General features: G+C 36.9%; 1 protein-coding gene across 1 annotated transcript in view; it reads left to right on the top strand.

The window, feature by feature from the left end:
- The window catches only part of CADPS (calcium dependent secretion activator), a 535,079-nt gene that overhangs the window by 308,048 nt on the left and 204,210 nt on the right, over positions 1-22,821 (top strand). The window contains 2 exon segments of the mRNA XM_031953509.1: positions 12,650-12,789; positions 17,995-18,061. Coding sequence (XP_031809369.1) covers positions 12,650-12,789; positions 17,995-18,061 — 207 coding nt within the window.

Below are 22,821 nucleotides of genomic sequence, written 5' to 3'. Positions count from 1 at the left end.
ATATCCCTCACCCTCACTGCACTCTTCCCACACCCCCCAAAAATAACTCGGTAATTGTATATTTTTTTAATATTTGTATTTGCTTATTTGTGGATGTTATTTGCTACCCCAACAGAATGGAAATTATGTGAATGAATGAATATTTATTAAGTATTTACTAAAGGTCCGGCTCTCTTACTAAACACTAGAAATACAAATGTAAATAGACAACTCATGTCCTCAAGGAACTTACATTTTAACTGAAGAGAACATTTGTAGGAGATGGGTGGCCAAATAAAAGGGAGTTTTGACCTGGGAAGTCATGGAGATGATAAGGCTGTGTATAAGGGAGTCATTTAATAAATAGAACTTTTCCAGAAATAATGGTACTAATTTGATTACTGATTACATAGAAGTTGCTGGAAAGTAAGGGGGAAGGAAGCAGTACTAAGGTTAAAGGGATATGAAGGTAGCAAATAGTCAGAAAGCAAGATGTCCCAGGTGGATAGAAGGATGACTGGAGGGGGTATGAAAGTAAGCTATTTATTGTTAATATTTGTCTTTTTGACCCCATCACTAAACAGAGTGGACTGTGCAATAAAAAAAAACTGTGAATGGGGTAAGGACACAAAGAGAGGGAGACAGTGACTTCAATACCTTTTCTGATACCAGAGCCAAATCCATCTTTTTAGCCTCAACCAGCCCTGATCACCATAGAAATGGGCTACTCTGGTCCAAGACATACTAGCCCCTTCCATGTGACCCAACACCCTCAATCCTTGAGCAGAAATGACAGTACAATCAACCTGTATTCCATTGAGATGGTTACCACAACCCCTAGAACTCCAAGAAAGCTCATAAAAGAACATCTCATATGGCGAGCCCCAACCATTTCTCCAGAATTGTAGCTGAAAATGTTTATACCCAGGGTAAATTATACCTGAGGTAAGCCAAAAGAAGTATGGATCGTTTCATTAGTTAAGAGGAAGACATTCATTTAATAAAGGGGAGACAAAAATTCTGGAAGTCACTTTACATCAATGTAGAGCAGATCCAAATTCAAGAGAAGCACATCCTTTGATAGCTTCTTGTCCTAATTATTCTTATTAAGGGTTAAGAAATGTTGTTTTTAGCTAGTGTATGATTGCAAGTATTATAAGTACTCTCAGAATTTGCTGCCCTGAAATAAAGTCCTAGTTGTCCCACCCTAGTTAATCACTGCCATTTACTCTACTCTGCTAACAACCCGTTGTCTCTTTCTATGCAATTGTGCTTATCCCAGGTATTGTTCTGCTAGTGCATACTTGGGTACCAGGATTGCTAGATAAAGTTCTGACAATAAGTATAATATTTTTTAAAATAAAAATAGATAATATTTGTAGAATACTTTGCAACCCTTCAAAAATATATAGTGTTAGCTATTATTAATTAACAATATTCTAGAACTATGAGAGGCTACTTCACAAATGTCTTTCTTTGAGGTGAATCAAATCAAGCCAGCATATCCTCTCTTTGGGAAAGTCTGCCTGGGCTCACTCTGTCTTTGTACTATGATGTAAACTCAGCAATGTGTGTCAACCATTCTGTCTTCCACTCCTTGCTGAAAATCCTCCCCAAAACTGCCCCCAATTTGAGACAAGAACAGAATAGTCTGCTCATGTGTGTTCCAAAGGACCTTTTAGCTCAGAATTTGAGCTGTTTCTTTGCTATTAAAAATTAACAAATAGGGTTCCAAAACCACATAAAGCCCGAGCCTATTTGGTGGCAGATTTCCAACAGAAAGTACTTTCTTTCAGAGTAAGCACTTTCTTCCGGAGTTCACAGAATGCCCAGCATGATAGGAAGAGAGGACTTGAGCACAGCAGAATATTGAGGGGGATTTTCATGGACAAGCTTCCCGGTACAATGTCAAGGACCCTGGCTATGAAGGAAGAAGGTCCTGATTTACATTCCAATTCTGCTGCTTCACTAAACAGGGCTACCTACTGCTGGTGACTTTGATCGCCCACTTGACCTCTGTATCTTTATCTGTAAAATGAGAGGCTAAGCCAGAAGTGAACTGGATCTTTGCAGTCCTCTCCTTCTCTTGGTCTAGAATCAAAGTGGAAACTGCATTTCTTCCTTCTTCTATTTCTCAGTCATGGTGATTTTTACCAATTTAGAAGCCCGTGGCTTTCCTAGGAAGTTTTTATGCTAATGTATAAATTGGGAACATTAAGCTTCCTCAATCTTTAGATCCACGTGGTAGTCTCAGCCTGGCATCTCAGAATGTGGAGGATTTCAATTAATTCAGCCCTTTCTTTTTCTGTAGGCCAGTGTGTGAAAGATCAGTGATTTCCCATTATATCATTTAAGAATTTCAGGGATGACAATTATATATGTTTATAATTTACACTAAAAATGTGCTTACAAATAAATCTATTTCTATCTATCTAAACATCTGCATAAATATCTGTATTTATATTTAGACATATAGAGATGTAACTATATATAATATATATAAAGATAAAGATTTATGTAAATATATAAATACATATTTATACACATAGGATAGATGTGTAGATAGATGATAGATAGATAGATATAGATGGATGGAAAAAGAGAGAGAGAGAGAGAGAGAGAGAGAGAGAGAGAGAGAGAGAGAGAGAGAACTAGGACAGTAATCATTAAACTTGGAGCTTCCAGAGCAGGGACCATCTTTGGCCTTTCTTTGTACCACTATGACTTAACATAATGCATGGCATACAGTAGGTACTTAGTAAGTGTTTATTAGTGGATTGTGACTGGATTGGGATGAATAATTGTGATATGCATGATGGGAAGGAACAAGCAGCTAGCTGGTACAGTGAATAAAGCACAAGCTGTAGTCAGGAAGCCTTGCGTTCAAATCCAAGTTCAGATACTATCTGTGTGACCTTGACCAAGCCACTTAATCACAGTTTGCCTCAGTTTCCTCATCCGTAAAATGGAAACATCACCAACCTCCCAGTATTGTGAAGATCAAATGAGATAATATGTATAAATCCTGTGCCTATCACATAATAAGCACATTAAGCATTAATGTCAGTCACATTGATGAGATCACAGATTCCCTTGAATAGGTATTTCTTTCTATATACACAGTCCCTGCTAAATAGTTGTTGCTTAACAAATGCTTGTTGTATGAATGAGTGAATCTCTACTTTTCAATTCAAAAACACTAAAAAAGATAATATAGTCATCATGAATATGAATGTAATTAAAATCATGTTGATAATTTATTAGTAGAAATGTTTGTTGAATAAAACTGAAATTCTTAAACAACTATTCTGGGTCAGGCATTGTGTTAGCCCTGGAAATGTGAAGATAAAAACAAAACAATCCCTTCTCTCAAGGAACTTAGAAGCTACTGAAAGTTAAACAGAGACACGTGTAAATTCATGCGTATGGCTGGATATATCAGGAAAATCTTCCTGAAGACTCTCTGAGTCTTCCCTGGTGTTAAGATGAAGAAAGAGTCCTGGAGGGTTAAATATCTTGGCCAGAGTCACACAGCTACTAAGAAGTATAGATGGATTTGGCTTAGGTTTTCCAGTTTTCCAGCTCTCTCTATGAAAGGGACCAGGAAAACAAGGTTTCAAAGCGATTGATGAAGGGCCACATGACACACACGAGAGAGATTGAAGATTTAGGGAATGGCTATTAACCCGGATAGAATACAAATTGCCAGAGAAGTTATCTGAAATGAGATTAGAATAGCAGGTTAGAAAGATATTGTGAAGGTGCTTTAGCCCTAGCTAAAGACATCCTTTTAAAGACAATGGGGAACAACTGAAGGACTTTGAATGGGCCATGGTCAGGACTGTGCTTAAGAAGCTCCTTTTGGGAGTTGTGTTAAAAAATATATGGATTGCAGAAAGAATAGGAAACAAGAGGCACAATTAAGAGATCTCTATGAAAGCTTAGGAGAAAAGAAATGAGAGCTGAACTGGAGTTCTCATGTATTATAATCCTGTTAATATCTCTCATCAGATTATTTTTTTAAGAGTATGGCAGTGCATGAATAATTCCCTTTCAGCTTGTGGAATGTTCTGGCTCAAAGACTCTGCTTCTATCAGTGTTTTGTCAAGGGCAGGTGGAGGAAGAAGAGACTGAACTTGAAGGAGGAAGGAGTGCATTCCAGGCATAAGGGATAGCTTATGTACCATGCAAGAGCCCAGAGTTGGGAGGAGTGATCTTGGGATGATAGTTAGGAAAAAGCCATCCAGGTTAAAGAACAAAGACTTTTGGGTTTAAAGATCCCAGAGCCTGAAGTTAGGCTCTGTTGCTGTTCCTCATGAAAATCCTCTGTAACCTTCATGCCTTGATGTAGCAGCGGACTAAAAATTTCGAGGACAGCATGTATATTTTAATTCATTTTTATCAATTTCCTTCCATCTGAGGGAGTAGACTTTTGAAAGGTCAGATCCAGGGTAGGAAGAAAATGAGAGGAAAACAAAGGAAGGCAGCCCCTTCAGGCCATCTGAGCTTGCTGTGTACATCCTTCCTTCTTCCCCCACCTGTCCCAGCCCATTCTCCTACAGTGTGCAACTAACCATATGCCATCATCAACCCACTGAGACATGACTCGCTCTAATGTGCAGGAGGCTGATATATCTTTAATGAAGTTACAGTATCTGGGCCATTTAAATCTCCCAACACTCCCCTCCTCTGAATGAAGCAAGAATCCACTTCCCATGCACTCGGAGGGCACAGAAACTTGGAGAAAAACAAAGCCCACACCACCCACCAAACGAACAATGGCTCTCTGCCACAGCAATAGCAAAGTGTAGGGGGCTCCAGTTTTTGTTGGGCCTATATTTAGTTTGCTTTCCATCGGGTTTTGGTTTTTCAAATATTTTACTCCTGTCCCTCTCACATCCCCCGGATCCCATGCGGCTCACTAGGACTCCCTCTGTGGAATCAAGAGCCAACTTCTAAGATATTCTCTCTCTCTCTCTCTCTCTCTCTCTCTCTCTCTCTCTCTCTCTCTCTCTCTCTCTCTTTATTTCTCTCTCTTTCTCTCTCTCTCTCTTGAAAGAGAAATGTTCATGATCATGAAGATATAATCTGTGGTTGGGAATGGTCACTGTTTGTTGTTGTTACTGTGAAAGATTAACCGGATCTATCCACACACTCTCCCTTGGTCCCCCTCATAGAGGAGGTAGCTGGAAAAACCTCAGGAAAATCCTTCCTTAGTACTTAGTAGCTGTATGACTCTGGGCAAGACACTTAATCCTCTGGATCTTTCTTCATCTTAACATGAGGGAGGATTCAAAGATTTTTTTTTAGGAAACAATCATCTTTATAAAATGTTGGGGCTGAGCATTGTATATAATGTTAAACTTCTTTGATATATTGGTTAGTTTTGCAGACCTTTTTTGTCCCCTCTTTTATTTTTTTTTTATTTTATTAAGGGTTTTGTTTTCAAAACATATGCATGGATAAGTTTTCAACATTAACCCTTGCAAAATTGTGTGTTCCAATTTTTTCCTCCCCTTCCTCCCACTGCCTCCCTTAAATGGCAAGTAATCCAATGTATATTAAGCATGTGCAATTATTCTATGTGTATATATATATATATATATATATATATATATATTCCCACAATTATCATGCTACACAAGAAAAAATCAGATCAAAAAGGAAAAAAATGAGAAAGAAAACAAAATGCAAGCAAGCAAAATCAAAAAGTGAAAATGCTATGTTGTGATCCACACTCAGTTCCCATAGTCCTTTCTCTGGGTGAAGATGGCTCTCTTCAACACAAGTCCATTGGAACTGGTCTGAATCATTGAAAAGAACCACAAGATTCAAAGATTTTTAAGACTGTTGACAACAATTCTATCTGAGCTCACACAAGAAATTCCATAACCATAGACACAGTAAAGTCAATAATTATTTAAAGCTTAAGCCCACAAATTTACTTAATTGTTCCTACCCTTTGACCCAGTACTACTGTACTCCAAATATTTTTTTAAAAAGGAAAATTCCCATTTACAGAAAAATAATTCTAGCAATTGTTTTTGGGGTGGCCAAGAACTATAAACTTAGAATGTGACTATCAGTTAAGGAAAGGAAGTCATTGGTTTAGATGATAGTTTATGAAACAACTAGGGGGATGGTTTCAGAGAAACTAGTTGTGAAGTGATGTGCAGTGAAGTGATGTGCAATGAAGTGAACAAAACCAGGAGAACAAATTATATAACAACAATTTTGTCATAAATACAAACAACTGTGAAAGACTCTAATCAACCAATGATCCACCATGATTCCAGAGATCTCATCATGAAGAATATGCCAATCTCCTGACAGAGAGATAATGCACTAAATATGGATATAATGGAAAATAAATATGGAAATGGAGATATGAAAAACATATTCTTGACAATGTTCAACTAAGGGAATTTATCTTCTTTATTGTGTTAGATTTTGTTTTTCTTTTTTTCCAGCAGAAAGAAGGAGGGAGAAGAGAAAGAAAATAAATGCTTGATAACTGGAAAAAATAAAGCTTAAAAAAAGGCAATTTAGTCTATATAGGAATTGGACACCATAGTACCATAGTATAATAGAAAGAACACTGGACCAGATGTGAGGAGATTTGACCTAACCTTGGTGCTGCCAATAACTCAATCTTGTGCCTCTCACTTTTCCTCTTTAGAACTCACTATTCTCATATGTAAAAAAAAATGGAAAGACTTAGAATAAAAAGCTTTCAAAATTCCTTCCAGCTCTACCGATGAATGCCCTCCTGTAAATCTGACAAGTGTCCTCTTCATCACTGAGCTCTAACCACTGACCATTGAGTAGCAAAAAAAAAAAAAAAAAAAAAAAAAAACTGACGCGTGCCTTTCAGTCCCAGCCCTAGAAGCTGTAATATAATAGCCTTCCAATCTTATCCTAAGAATTATAGATAAAAGCATATTTTTCCTTTTGGTGTATGATATAATGAGTGTGATTTGATCTGCCTCTTACAAGAACCATAAGCCCTGTAATCTTAGCAGGCTTAGAAATAAAAAAAGTGTGTCTTCTGAGTCTTGCTCTTTATAATGGCTGCAAAAGGCTTCTGTGCCTCCTAATTTAAATTGCCACCACCTTAAATTACTTTCATCTGGATGAACCATCCTTGTTTAACAAGGGAGGATGCCTTGGGGTCTGGCTGCTGGAAAGAAAGCTGACTCAGAAATTAGAGAACCTGAATTCAGATCTTTTTTGGAGAAGTCATCTCTCTTGGGCTCAGTTTCCTCATCTGTAAGAAAGATTTGGACTAGATGGGCTCTGAGGCCCCTTTCAACTGAAGATATAATCAATCTTTTATATCCACTTTCTCTAATTAATTTTTTTCTCTTAAAAAATTATGAACTACATCTTTAAATACAAAAGATTGAACTTAGGAAAGAGAGCCAGATAACAAAGATTCAAGTCCCATTTGAGTTCTTTATCTGGATGCCATTTAATAATAGAAGAGACTCTCCCTGATACAGCTCACATCTTTTTTTTCTTCCATTTTTTGAATATTTCATTTATTGCTTTCTATAAGTATTCATTTCCTTTTGGTCATATTGAAGGGTTCACCTTGATATGTAGTCTAAAAAGGCTCTCACCTCCATGGCAACATTTGGGGGCGGGGAGAGGCAGTAATATGGCAACGTCAAAGCACATTTAAAACCATCCTGTCCAAGTACCTTAAGTTTCACCATCACAGATTCATTTCTAGAAGCAAAGACTTCAGAAGCAGAAGCAACATGGGTTTAGAAGTCAGAGGACTGAAGGCAAAACCTTGTCTTCATCACCATCCAGTCATCCAGATTTCATGACTTTGGATAAGCTGCTCAAGCTTCTCATTTCCTCATCTGCAAAACGAAGGAGTTTAGATTAGTGGCTTCTAAGGATCCTTCCAAGTGAAAATCAGGGATTTGAGGATCTCTAAAATCCTTTCTGAGTCTTTGCCCAATCCCAAACACAGATATTTGCCAACTAGTCTACCCCCCCACCCCCATGTAAAGACCTCTCCTGGGAGGGGAGGTAGCTCAGAGAGGCACCTCTTCCATTGTAAGAGTTAGGAAGATATTCCTTATCTTGAGCTGAAATATGTCTCCTTGTCATTTCCACAAATTTATCCGAATTCCACTGTCTTGTATCAAGTTGAAGAAGTTAAATGCTTCCACACGACAACCTCTCAAATATTTTGAGATCTCTACTTTCCCCCACTAAATCATCTCTTCCCAAAACTCTATATCAGTAATTCTTTTAATTAACACTTATAGGAAATGGCTTGAAGTGCCCTCCCCACTGGGGCCACCCTCCTCCCCCAGATAAGTAATCTCTCTATTTAAATGAAAAACAGAGTTCTCAGGATGTGGTCTAAGAAACAACCTTCAGGGATCTGTAGCCTCCCCTTGGCTTTGATGTGGCTTTATTTTATTCCCTTCACAAGATTACATGTCATTTTATTTTTATATGCAATAGTATTTCATTTTTCCCCAGATACATAGCAAGAAAAAATTGCATTCATTTTTTACAAAATGTTTGAGTTCCAAAATGTTCTCCTTCCTTTCCTTGGCTCTTCTAAAGAAGGTAGACAGTTTGATCTAGTTTACACATATGCTATCGTGTAAAGCATATTTTCATATTAGTTACAGTTGGGAAAGAAGGAACAGATCAAAAGGAGGAAAAACACAACAAAGAATAAAGCATGTGAAAAAAAATATGCTTTGCCCTGTATTCAGAGTTCATCAGTTCTTTATCTGGTTGTGGAAAGCATTTTTCTTCCTGAGTCCTTCATATACGTCTTGGATTATTGTGTTGCTGAGAAGAATTGAGTGGATCATTGTTGATCATCATACAGTATTGCTGATACTACGTACAGTGTTTTCCTCATCCTACTCATTTTACTTTGCATCAAGGATTATGTTGTTTTAAAAGAAAGAATTATATTAATTAGATGAAATAGACCCTGTTTTCTTGATGTAGGGAACTTCCAGGTGAGGAAATTTCTTCTACTGATACTGGTCATTACCTTCCCTGAAACATAGTCTTAGAAATTTTCCTTAAAGCACTGAGTGGTTGACTTGTCCAGGATTACATGGTTAGTGTCTATCTAAAGTCATGTTTGGACCCACATTTTCCTGACTTAAAATCAACTCCCTATGCATTGGACTAAGCTGCCTTTTATAAAATGGGCAGTGGGTTAATTAATCTGAAACTGAAAGCAGAGCCCTATTGACCCATACCTAACACCGTATACCAAGATGAGGTAAAAATGAGTTCATGATTTAGACATAAAGAGTGACATTATCAGCACATTAGAAGAACAGAGGATACTTTACTTCTCAGATCTGTGGAGAAGGAAGGAATTTGTGACCAAAGACCTGGAACTCATTATTGAACACCAAATAGATAATTTTGATTATATTAAGTTTAAAAGTTTTTGTGCAAACAAAACTAATATAGACAAGATTAGAAGGGAAACAAACTAGAAAAACATTTCTACATTTAAGTGTTCTGATAAAGGCTTCATTTCTAAAACATAAAAAATTGACCTCTGCAAAACCTTGTGTTCCAAATTTCCCTTCTTGCCTCTACCCCCTAATGGCAAATAATCCAATACATGTTAAACATGTTAATATATATGTTAAATCCAATATATATATATACATATTTATTCAATTATCTTGCTGCACAAGAAAAATCAGATCAAAAAGGAAAAAAAAGAGAAAGAAAATAAAGTTCAAGCAAACAACAAAAAGAGGGAAAATGCTATGTTGTGATCCCCACTCAGTTCCCACAACTATTTGAAAAATTATCCATGCATATGGTTTAAAAATAAAAAGTTTTGGGGTAGCTGGATGCCACAGTGGATAGAACACCAGCCCTGAAGTCAAGAGGACCTGAGTTCAAATCTGGCCTTAGACACTTAACACTTCCTAGACAATGTGGACAATGTGCAAGTCACTTAACCCAATTGCTTCAGCAAAAAAAAAAAAAAAAAAAAAAAAAAAATTAAAAATTAAATAAAAAATAAAAAGCTTTAATTTAAAAAAAAATTAAAATTTAATTTTTAAAAGGAAAAAAAAAGTAGAGCCTTGAGGAAATATAGACTGACTATAAAGAAGAATGAGACTGCAATACTGAAACTATTCAAACATTTACATTTCAATGAGTATTATGCCCTCCAATATGAAGACCCTATTTTTAAAGGCAGTTTTAGAGTGAAAGTAAGATCATGCATCACTTTGTAACCAAGTTTCCTTTTTTGCTTCTGTCTTTTTTTCCTTTTTAAAAACAAATAAAAAATAAATCACATCCCCAAGCTTGATCATTGACATCAATAGTATTAAACTCAAATCAAAACAATCCATTGGAAAGCATATTGACTTAGAAAACTACATATGATTATAAACTTTTTACTAATACATATTAAACATAATAGCATAGTAAAATCTGATAAGAATTCCATTTTTAATCTGGTTCAGGCTGCACTCAAGAGTGTTGTGCACCACCCAACAGAGCTGCCCCATGTGTCTAACATCCGAGATTCTACCTTAATCATCAGTTTTGTCTCAAATAATTTTGGACTTTTTCTCCAAAATCAAATTTATCCTTTAAGCTTTCCCATTATTGAGTATCTTCCAAAGAAAGTATTCTGGGCTCTCCAAAAATAACCCAAATGTTGGCATAGCACAATAGGTATTGTGTCAGATTTGATATTGTAAAGATATGGAGTAGAATATCTGTGGGATCATGGGTAAATTCTATATCTTCTCTCAACTCCTTAGGACTTACCTGTTCATTGATGAGCCTATCATTAGAATAAGTGTTTGACCTTCCTAGGAGATGACTTTGAATCTTATTTATTAATTCAAAAATCAGTCTTGGTCTTTTCTCATGTAATACAATCAGATAGAAGAATATTTGTTAGGCACTTATACAGGTACATTTTAATAGGAGAGGGGGTATATAAAAAGTCATGGAAAGCTAAATACTAACCAGATGGGAGGATATCAAAGAGAAACATCCTACTTCCCAGTTTTGCTTGGGATTTTTGACACTCCTACATTGATGACACTGTTAAATTATTTATAATAATTAATCACCTTTTCACCAAGCAGTGCTTGCTGGAAACAGACCCAAGCTTCAATGAACCTAATGGGTCAGATGCCTTTTATTCCAGAGTTTTTCTTATCTGGATATAAGATGCTTTTGTAAAGATGACGTGTAGTTATAGGAGCTAGAGAAGTGAGCATGGATTCAGGATAATCCAGAATTCAAATCCTTTAGTATTCATTGTACTACACTAGGCAAGTCTCAGTCTTCTGATCTGCAAAATAGGAATGACAATCCCTTCAATCACCACCCCTTACATTGGTTGTGATGAGTCAAGTGAAATAATGTCAGACAAGCATAATGCAAATCTTAAAGCAGCTATGTGTAAATACCATAACTGTAGTTTGAATGCCAGTGTGAATCCCTCCAGTAGAAGAGCAGAGCCAAGTATTCATGTCCTATGATTTCCCTTCCTCAGGGTGTGCCATTAAAGTTATCCACCTCCTCTTCTTTCTTATTCTGAGGGAAAGGACCTTTAGAGCAAAAGTCTAGAGATCTACCATCTTGTATCGCCTCCATTGGTTTCTCCTTTAGCAGAGTGGTTTCTAATTAAAATAAAACAACATATATATTTCCAGGGCAATCATTCTCCTTATTGTTTTTTTTTTTCCCCAAGGCTTTCCATCTCTGGGTTCTGATGATTTCACCCTCTCAATCCCAGACCCCTGCTTCCAAGTGAAATTTAAAGCAATAATTCTGGGGGTGAGGAGTGGGGAAAGGGCTGAATTTGGTCAAATTAACCTGTCTGGATCTCCCTCTGTGATATGATGAAGGTTGAACTGATTTTCTCTATAGTTCCTTATAGCTCTCAGCATATGTGGACAGGTACTTTAGGAAATTCATCTCCTTCAATCATGATACACTTACATCTTCTCAGCAATACAGAAATCTAAATTAATTCCAATAGACTTGGGAAAGGGAGAATGATATGATCTTCACCTTTTTCATTTGTTTTTTCTCTTTCTTGTGGTTTTTCCCTTTTGTTCTGATTTTTCTTTCACAACATGACTAATATGGAAATATATTTAAAATGAAAAGGGGAAGATAAGGGAGAAAGAGATAAAATTTGTAACTCCAAAATCACAAATCAATGTTGAAAACTAACTTTACAGGCAATTGGAAAAATAAAACACTATTAAGTTAAAAAAAATAAATAAATAGTAAAAACCATGACAATTGGAGAAATAAAAAAAAGGAAAGAAATGCATCTCCTACTTGGGGAAGAGAGAAAGATGATATAGAGATAAAGCAGCATAAGACAGAAGAAAGAGCACCAGATTTGAAAATAGAGGACCTTGGTCTGAATTTTCAATCCTCAGTCTCCTCACCTCTAAAATGGGTGATTAGAATATTTTCCAAAGTTTTTTCCAGGTATTGATTATATAACAAACATATCATCCTATTTTTCTTAAGTGTTTCTTGATAATAAATAAAATGTAAGCTTTTTGAGAATAGTGGTTTCCTTTTTTTTTTAACTTTATGTAGCATATAATAAGTGATTGACAAATGTTTGTCAACTAAAATGCTTTTTTCCCCCCTTTTCCAGGTCGTTCTCCGTCCTACCCCTAACAGCCCCAAACAATCAGAATGGCATAAAATGACAGTTTCCAAAAACTGCCCTGATCAAGATCTAAAAATTAAACTTGCCGTCCGAATGGATAAACCTCAAAATATGAAGCATTCTGGGTAAGTGTGCGACTGATATTTCTCTGACTTATGAGCAGCCTTTGCTCTGAGCACACTCATTCATTCATCTTTTCAGAGTTACAAGAATAGAAGATTCATCTTACAGGTTTTTTTGGGGGGGGAAATTTTATCTAAAGTGATTCAGAAGCTTGTAATAACATTTGTCTCAGGGAATTTAAATTCCTTTGACTTTTAGTTACAGTCAATGAATTCTATTTTATATTCCAACAAATCACAAGCTCTCCCTCTGTCTCTGAAATCAAGAAGAACAGCCTTCAAAATACTGCCTCTGAAATAAAATGGCTGTTTGATCCCAGGCAAGTTAGTAAATCACTCAGGACACTCTGGAAGTTGTGAAGTTACAAAGACACAGTCAAACTACATTAAGTGAAAGATTTTCCTCTCATTTTCCTAGACCAGTGAAATTACATTTCCAATCTATTATCATCTTCTCTCTTTGAAATAACATATATGCAGAATTATCCAGATTGCTTTTATTCATCCTAGATGTGTGCTCTATGACTCTGGTTTACAAAATGAGAGAGGCAGCATGCATCGATACCGTTGACATTATCTACATGGTACACAATACAAGCATTTTAGGATTATGCCCTAAAGTATGAAAACCATGCTATCAAAAATCTGTACTATAATACCTGAGTCTTGGGGCTTCCAGGTGTATTCCAATGGATACAGTGCCAGGTTGGAGTCAGGAAAACCTGAGATCAAATATGGCTTCAGACACTTACTAGCTGTATAATCCTGGGCAAGTCACTGGACTTTGCCTCAGTTTCTTTATCTGGTAAATGAACTACAAAAGGAATTGGCAAACCATTCCAGTGTCTTTGCCAAAAAAAATCCCAAAAGGGATGATGAAGACTCGGGCATGAGTGAACTGTAAATGAACAACAATAAAGTGAGTAGGTCATTTAATGGCAATATTCTTATCTATCATCTAAGTTAAAATACCCTTCTTTTTAAAAAATCAGTTAATTGAAATATAGCTATTGTCCCATCAATGCTACCTCTTAGAATAATTAAAACAAAAACAAAAATGTAAACAAATAGCTGATACTGTATCTGTCCTAATTTGCTTTTTACCCTAAAAATGGATCATAGGATCATAGATCTAGAAAGGAAGTTATTTTTCAGTTGAGGAAACTACATCCCAGAATAGTAAATTGACTAATCCAAGACCATACATGGATCATAGATGTGGAGGATAAAATTGTTTCAATTAGAGTAAAAATTTAAAGACAAAACTTAAAATAAACATTTTGAGTACAAGTTCAAACCAATGAGATTTTTTGTTTTGTTTTTTTTTTGGTTTTTTTAGAAACTGATTAATACAATGGATCAAAAACAATTAAATTCAGTTTGTCACAGCCAGTATTGGCTTAAATAAAATTGATTTGTACTCTAGTATTTCAAAATGTGTAACAATTCAGATAGTTATTAACAAAAGTCTGATTTTTTAAAAAAAAATCATGATTGTATTATTCATTGAGTGAAAAAATGAAAACTGTCACTCAATATATTCAAGTAGTCATCATTTAGCATTTATTGAGCGCTTATTGTTTGTGAGGCTAAATTTCCTTGGATCAGCACAAGGCCACTGAAAATAAAATGCTAACTAATTTGTGATATGGGTCATTAAGAAATATTTGTGAATAAATGAAAGATTTGGAGAGGAATGGAAAGAGTGAGGAATTCAGAGTCTGAATCAAATCCTAGTTTTGGTGTTGAGTACCCATGTGACTTTGAGCAATTCACTTACCTCTGAGGCTCAGTTCCCTTTTCTATAAAATAAGGAGCTGAAACTAGATGAATTTTAAGATTTCTTTCAGCTCTAGATCTAGATTTCTATTAATTAATTAATTCTTTAATCCTTTTTAGGGAAAAAAAAAACAAAAAACAAACTTTTTTTTTTCTGGGTAACATGAACCCCCAGAAGAAAAATTTGTCATCCTAATCTCCTCTCAATTTGACAGTTTTATTGTGTTTTTTTTTCCATTTCTCACATTTATTCAACTTATTCCCTTGAAAATTGAGCTCAGGCATTTAGCTTCTGCCCTCTTGGTTCAATTGGTTCATAAAATTCTGAACAATTTCCTCACTTTCCTTACCTTAGCAATGTACACAGGAATAAATTGCCCATTTGCCCAACTCTATTGGCAATGTCAGATTTCAAAGACATTGTTTTAGAATGCTCTTCTCAATCATAATGATGATGGTGAGGAGAGCTAGCATTTATGTAGCACTCTGAGGTTTGTAAAGCACTTTATAAATATCTTGTTTCATCCTTACAATAACCCTGGGAGGCAGGTACTTTCATTACTTACATCTTACATATGAGGAAACTGAGGGAGGCCCAAGGTCATACAGCTAGTCAGTGTCTGAGGAGATTTGAATTTGGGTCTTTCTGATTCTAGGACCAGCACTCCATGCCTCTTGCCTGCCTATGTCCTCAACGAAAGGCCCAAAAAATCTCCTTAAAAATGGAGCTCTCTAATGGAATGAGATCCAATAAAATACATGGATGGGGAAAGCAGACTAAACTAAAAGTCAGAAGGTCTAAGTTCTTGACCCAGTTCTGCAGGACTTTGAGCAAACTTTAGGCTTATAAAAAGAGATGGCAGGACTAAGTGAACTTGGATTTCCCAGGTTTAAAATCCCATTATTCTAGATGTTCTAAGAGCATCTTCATGTTCAGCACCCAGCAACTACATATTATTTGCTTGTTGAATTAATGTGTTAACTATAGATTTTGCTTCTAAAAGATATAGAGAAGTATATGGCATGTAGATAGAGCACCAGACCTGGAGAAAGGAAGATTCCTCTTCTTGAATTCAAATCTGGCCTCAGATGCTTAGTAGCCATGTAATATTGTTACATGGACATGTTATTAATCCTCTTTGCCTCTATAAAAGGAGATGGACAAGGAAATGGCAAATAACTCAATAAATGAACAACAACAAGATGCTTATTCAGCTTTTGGATAATCTAAATTAGGGAGGGATAGCTAATATATGGACTGATAAAATCAATATTTAAAATTAAATAGAGATAAATGAAAAAGTCTGCAGAAGATTCAAAAATTTAACTACATCAAAGCAGAATAAAGGAAGCAAGAAAAAAGTTTAAATTTTAAGTAGATTACAAGCTTAATATGAATCAACAATGTGATGTAGCAGCTCATTAGTGTAGAGTTAAGTTTTAGTGATGGCACTGTAGTACCTCAAGGAAAGGCCTAAAGGCCATATAGAGAGAGTTTGTATTTAATAAGGAATATGACATTGTAGAAGAACTATTGACAATATGAGATGTAGACCAACATTAGATAACCAAGATGATCAAGGGCCCTGGTATATTTAGCATGGATTAAAGAAGATTTAACGAGGACACTTGATAACAATCATCAGTTATTTAAAGGGTTGTCCTGAGGAAGGATTTGATCAGTTCTACAGAGCCCAGATATCAGAGATAAGATCAATAAGTGAATGTTATAGAAAGGCAAGTTTCAGCTCAAAATAAGGAAAAAAACCTAACAATTAGAGATATCAAAAAGCAGAATGGGCTACTTCAGCATCAAAACTTCCAGTGACTGGCAAGGATTTTAAGAATACAATGAATAACTACCAATATGATATACTCAATGTTATACGAGATTATATAATGTTGATAGAGATTGGGTTATATGGCTTCTGGGTCCTTTCTAAGAATAATTCTATGCAATACACTATTGAATTCTAGAAGGAAATATTGTGTTGACAATAAAACAGTGAATCTATTTTTTGCAAATTATTTGGACTTCAAACATCAAAGTGAATATGTTCCAGTCACCTCGAGAGTCTCTAAGCATCTTTTAGTGTTACAATCATTGTTCGAGATATTTTTAGAATTCTCCAGGCATTGTCTTCAGAGCAGACTAATGATGCCCCAGAAACTCCTATCTCATTATTCAGTCATTCAGTGATGAAAGAAACTATAGAAAGCATTATTATCAATATTGCTACTTCACAGAAGAAGAAAATAAATCCAGGCAAAGTCATTCCAAAGTCACACAGGGAGGAAACAACAAAGCCAGAATTTTAATAATCACTTACTTTTCATGAAGCTTCCATATTTGCAAAGCACATTGCATATGTCATCTCATTTTACCCTCACAACAATCCTGAGAGTTGGGTGCTATTATTGTCCCCATTTACAGTTGGGAAAATTAGGTGCCTAATAGTTTAAAGGATCTTCTCAGAATTATATAGAATAAGTGACTGAGGCTGGATTTGAATTCAAGTTCTCCTGATCCTGAGCCAATTACAGTTGAGGTCAGAGGACCTGAGTTTTGCTGCAGCTCATCAAATTTATTTTTTTAATTCATTAGTACATCACATGGATTACCTTGGTAAAATTACATTATGATCTATATGCCACACAGATCTTAAAATAGAGATATCTTGCACTCTATATTTGCCAACAGGTGTGCATCCAAAAAGTCCCATGCAAATCAAAATTGGACCTATCGCTCTGTGTTTTCAAAGCTTAGGTGGGAGAGAGAAAGGTATCAAAGCAATCTTAAGGACTGCTTCTTCAAGTGAAGAACCATCTCCTAGTTCATTTTGTGAAACTGAGTCTTCTTATTTGAGATTTTCTTAAAGCTAGAGATTTCTCTGTTGTTTTTAGGTGTTACTGCCTAATTACACATAGTACACACTCAGTGCCTATGCTAGAAAAGGCTGGTGAAAAAACTCCCCTGATGATGATGAGAATTTCCTCATGTAAATTAGCCACCAGTCACAGAAGCACTGGGATGGTCCTAACTGGAAATTCCTTTCAAAGACTGGAGCTCTCTTTTCTAACATAATGGGGGAAGGTAGATTAAATGCTTTTTTAAAAAATAATAATAATTAGATCTTACCAGAAGTAAAAAACATCAACACAATTGGAAGGGTTTAGCTTCAACTTTTCTCCCATATTTTCTTCCATATTTTAAAGCAGTTTTTGCACCCAAAATTTTCAACATCTGCCCCAATTAGTCCCTTTAAAGGGCTGCATTCATAAATGCTTCCTGAAAACTCATGATGGATTTTTCATTAGACTTTATATTCCCATGGGTACAATAATTGCAATACAATATATATATCAGGCTTTGGAAAATAATATTGTCACCCACTCATCTTCACTTGATTTTTGTTTTTCCCCTTCTAGGTACTTATGGGCCATTGGTAAGAATGTTTGGAAGAGATGGAAGAAAAGGTTCTTTGTACTGGTCCAGGTAACATTTCCATTCACTGCCTGTTCTAATTTTTAAGGGGGTGGAACAATAAAATAAAGTATTTAAACTTGAAGGCTAAATTAAGATAAAGGTTCAAATCCCATAGCTGATATTCCTTACCTGTGTGGACCTGGACAGTTCCCTTAACCTCTGTATGCATCAGACTAACTCCCTAAGACTTTTCTAAGTGACACATATAGTCATGGTCTATTCCACATCAATTAAATTTCAATCTTTCATGTGTCTAAATAACTGCCATTATGGAAGATGTATTAAGATTTTGTACTATTTCCATTATATCATCTCTTATAGATTCACGTATTCATTCTGCAAAACGCTTCCAAGTTGAAGTTCCCAAAAGATGTACCATTCCTGTCAAAATTGCAGGGTTAGGCAAGGGCTGAGTTTCTAGGGCTGTTATGCACAACCCCCTAACAGTGTGTTTAACATTAACATTAATACCAAGTAGCTATATTTCAGTTAGTTGATTTTTTTTTTTAAAGAAGGGGATGATAGATAAGAGTAGTTGCTTCAAAATATGCCCCCTGAAGATTTAGGGAGGACTCTTCCACAAATAGACTCAATATCCAGGGTAAAAATGGGTTTAGAATACAATGAAAATGAGATGCTTATGTGTTGCTCAAAGGGAATACCTCCTGATTACTGTCCCTGAAGTCCTTTTCTCCCATTTTGAAACCCTGATGAAGTTGACTGCAGGGTGTGTTTATACTAATAAATAATGAACTCCCCACTGAACTGGCTTCTCAAAGGTTATAGGTTCTCTGCTGGTCAAGTTAATTGGTAGCCAAGCTAGATCCATCACTCAGCTGTCACCATGAAATCTCTGTGAACTTTGCAATGATCAATGTTTGGACATGTCCATCTAATGGTTCCTCTTCAGTTACTCCCAAATGCTGTGGTAATTGAGATTGGTTCCAGTGACTTTGCCATCAACTTTGGTTTCTGATGAGAACTCAGTTGGAACCTCTGGATCTCCTAAATTTATAAGGTTGATTGATATTTGAACATATCCACCCAGGAATACTTGTTTATCCAAGATCAAGAAAGAATAACCACAAATATGGAGATGACCATGTGCTGCTTAAAGTCTCTAAGGCTGGAAGGGAGATAGAGAAGTTGCCTTCCCCTTCAGTTCCCCCAAATCATCAACCCAGAAACTACTTAACATCTAGACAGGAAATGAGACAACAGAGCTGTATGCTTTTCTTAAGAGAAACTTTATTATGCTTTTCTACTTCTGGTTATATATATTATCCCCTACTAGTCTAGTATCTCCCATATGGTCAACTTTGGGAATGAGAAAGAGGAAAGGAAAAAGAAAAAAAAATCTCTTCTCCCCCTATCAAGAGCAATTCTCTCTGAACCTGGGTGATGTCACATGAGAAATTAACTTATGCTTAATTGAAATCAAGTTACATATCTTAGACTGCATATAAAAAGAGTCATCAGTCAAGTGATAAGCTGAAAAAAATATGGTAAGTTAGTCCAATTGTGAAGGCTTTTTAGTTCAGAGGAAATTTGGGAGAGGAAGAAAATAGATAATTGATTAGTTGGAAAGACGGTATAATTAATAAGACAAATCATGGGCTCTACACTGGAAAACATCTCTGCTTATTACGTCAGAGGCATGGATTCAAGTCCTGCCTTGTAAAATCTTGGACAAGTCACTTAATTCCTGTGCCTTTATTTTCTCTGCATTAAAATAGGGGTTTTAAAATACATACATACAAATAGATAGATAGATAGATAGAGATATATAGACAGAGCTAGAAGTTATTTCTAAGCTGCTCATTTTACAAAAAAAAGAAACTGAGACCTCAAAAGGTGAGATCACTTGCCTGGGGGGATATGGGGACAAGCCCAGTTTGTCTCCCATGCTGGAAACCCATTATTTGTCCACTATTCCAATGATGAGGTCAAGATAGCAATACCTAATATTGTGACAAATTCACATTGACCCTTCTCTTTGGCAAAAGGTGCATTTATTTGGGGGAAAAGGTTATAGACATGTGACATGTCTAAGCATGTGACAAATTCACATTGGCCCTTCTCTTTGGCAAAAGGTGGATTTATTTAGGGGAAAAGGTCATAGACAAAATGACGGGGTTAAAAAAAAAAGCACCAGAAGTGAAACCAGAAGTGGCAAATATGAAATATATGGGAGAGAATATAGTAAGCAAGGAAAAAGACAAATTCCCCAGGGGAACTAACTCACAACTAGAAGAAAGGAAATACTCCATGAGGTGGCAGAAAGCCACCGATTAGAAGGTTAGACTGACCAGAGTTAGCTAGAGCAAGGAGAAAGGCACCTTTAAAGGGAAAGAATCATGTGGTGGGAGGTGTGGGGGAGAGAGAGACAGAGAGATAGTCAGAGAGAAGGAGACAGACAGAAAAATGAGAGAAATGGAGAGAGACCTAGATCGTTTATAGGGGAAATATAGGGGTGGGGATTTTTTTCAGGGAGATCAGAAAAGTGAAAGTGCAAAATCAAGAGGAAGGGATCAGGAGCCAGATTGGGTGTATCTGGCAAACCAGGTCCCAGAACTGCCTAAAGATGCTCATAAATATCTCAAAGGTTGTTTAAAAATGCCCAGAAGTTGGGGGGGGGGTGGACAGTTGGTTTTGATAAAGAGTTCCTTTCCAGATAGTCTGGGAATTGGTTATATCTGATAATTGTCAGGTGGGGTTCTTCCTGATAGGGGAAGATATTTCACAACACCACTGGTAAACAGTCCTTTGGGAGCTCAGGAAAGGAAGAAGTGTAAGCTGGTGAGGTCAAGAGGTACCTCCTAAGAGCCAACATGATATAGGAGAAAGAGCAGAGACGTAGAGATCCAAGATCTGGATTCTAATCCTGCCTTCATCACTTAATATCTGGATAACTGGAACAAAATAATTTACTCTCTTAGCCTCAGTTTCCTCCTGTGTAGGATGAAGGGGTTTGAACTAAACACCTTCAGAGATGAGTTCTAGCTCTAAAGCATTGATTCATATGAGGAAACCATATGGCCCGAGCACCACCCTATGGGAGCCATCCGTCCTTGCCATCCTTGAAAAGCTAATTGCTGCCCTAAGACATTCTGCTGACAATTTTTAAATGACTAAGAATCTAAGAAAAGGGTCTAATCACCTATTATTTGGGAGAAATTGCTCCACATAGGAAAAAGCAGAGGGTGGTGGATGAAATTGCTGAAAATGGCCCTGAGGTTTCCTTGAGCCCATTTACACTTTCCTCATAATGTATGCTCTCAAACTATTCTGCCAAGCCATTTTCCTCAGGATGTCAGGTCCTCCCTGTGCCTGAGGAACATAATCGAGATGAATTTGGGTGCAGCAGTGATTTTTAGGTTACAGGAAAGGTGATCTGACCCTAGCCGAGAGACACTCAGTGGATTACCTCATCTAAATTCAGAAGGCAACACATTAGGATTCCACATGAATTTTTTTAAATGAAAGGGAGGAAGGAAGGAAAGAAAGAAGGAAGGAAGGAAGGAAGGAAGGAAGGAAGGAAGGAAGGAAGGAAGGAAGGAAGGAAGGAAGGAAGGAAGGAAGGAAGGGAGGGAGGAAGAGAAGGAGGAATGACAGAAGAGGGAGGAAGGGAGGAAGAAAGGAAGAATGAATAAATGAAGGAAGAAAAGAATAACAGAAGAAAGAAGAGAGAGAGGAAGGAAGGAAGGAAGGAAGGAAGGAAGGAAGGAAGGAAGGAAGGAAGGAAGGAAGGAAGGAAGGAAAGAAAATTAAGGGCTTAAAGTGTGCCAAGCACTGTGCTAAGTGCAGAGGACATAAAAACAAGGACACAACAGAGAAAATGAATTTCTATTGGTGCAAACCCTTTTAGGGAGCTGGGGCAGAGCAATTTTATCTTGATAATGCAATAAGTGAGGACGATCAAGAATTTGAAGTCTGGAGAGAGAAGAAGTGTATGTCAGGTGAAGCAGGATTTGGCTCCTTCCTAAAGTTGTGGTACCAGGAGGGAATCAGGAGAATAGAGGGTGGTGTGTTCTCCAGGGTGTCAATGCAGCAAGGGAGGAGAAAGATGAAGAGAGAGACAAAGACACAGAGACAATGACAGAAAGACACAGAGAGAAATAGAGTCAGAGAGAGCAGATAAAGCATGAGATGAAAGAGATACACAGAGAGAGTAACACAGAAGAGATGGGGAAGAGAGAAGCAGAGACAGAAATAGGGAGATAAGGAGAGACAGAGAAACACAGAGAGAAAGAGAAGAGGCAGAGATAGAGAGGAAAGTGGAAAAAGAGAGAAAAAGACAGAGAGAAACAGACACAGAGAGAGATAGAAGGAGAGAATATGGGAGAGAAAGACAGAGACAGAGAGATAGAGAGACAGAGGGAGACAGACAAAGACAGAGGAAAGAAAGAGACAGAGGGAGATAGAGATTAGGAGAGAGGGGCAACGAGAAGAAGAAAAAAGTTGAGGAGAGACAGAGAGAGAGACATGGTACAGATAGATTAGCGCAGCTTTCATGGCTACCTGCTTCTTATCTTGGTGATTTTTTCTGCCTCTCTCCCCTGCCCTTTCCTGACTTCCACCTTGGTCCTCATGGCCCTACTTCCAGCCCTCATCTTCTCCCTCCCCAACCCCTCATAGCCCCCTCTCTGATCTCTGCTCCTGTTCTCATCCCCCCCTCCAAACATCCTCCACACAACTGCCCATCTTCCCACAAAGCCCAGTCTGCCAACGTTATTCCCTTGGTAAGGAATCTTTAGTGTTGCCCTATT

The sequence above is a fragment of the Sarcophilus harrisii genome, chromosome 1 (assembly GCF_902635505.1).
Source record: "Sarcophilus harrisii chromosome 1, mSarHar1.11, whole genome shotgun sequence".
Taxonomy (NCBI): Eukaryota; Metazoa; Chordata; class Mammalia; order Dasyuromorphia; family Dasyuridae; genus Sarcophilus; species Sarcophilus harrisii.
This window is presented reverse-complemented; position numbering and strand designations above follow the sequence as displayed.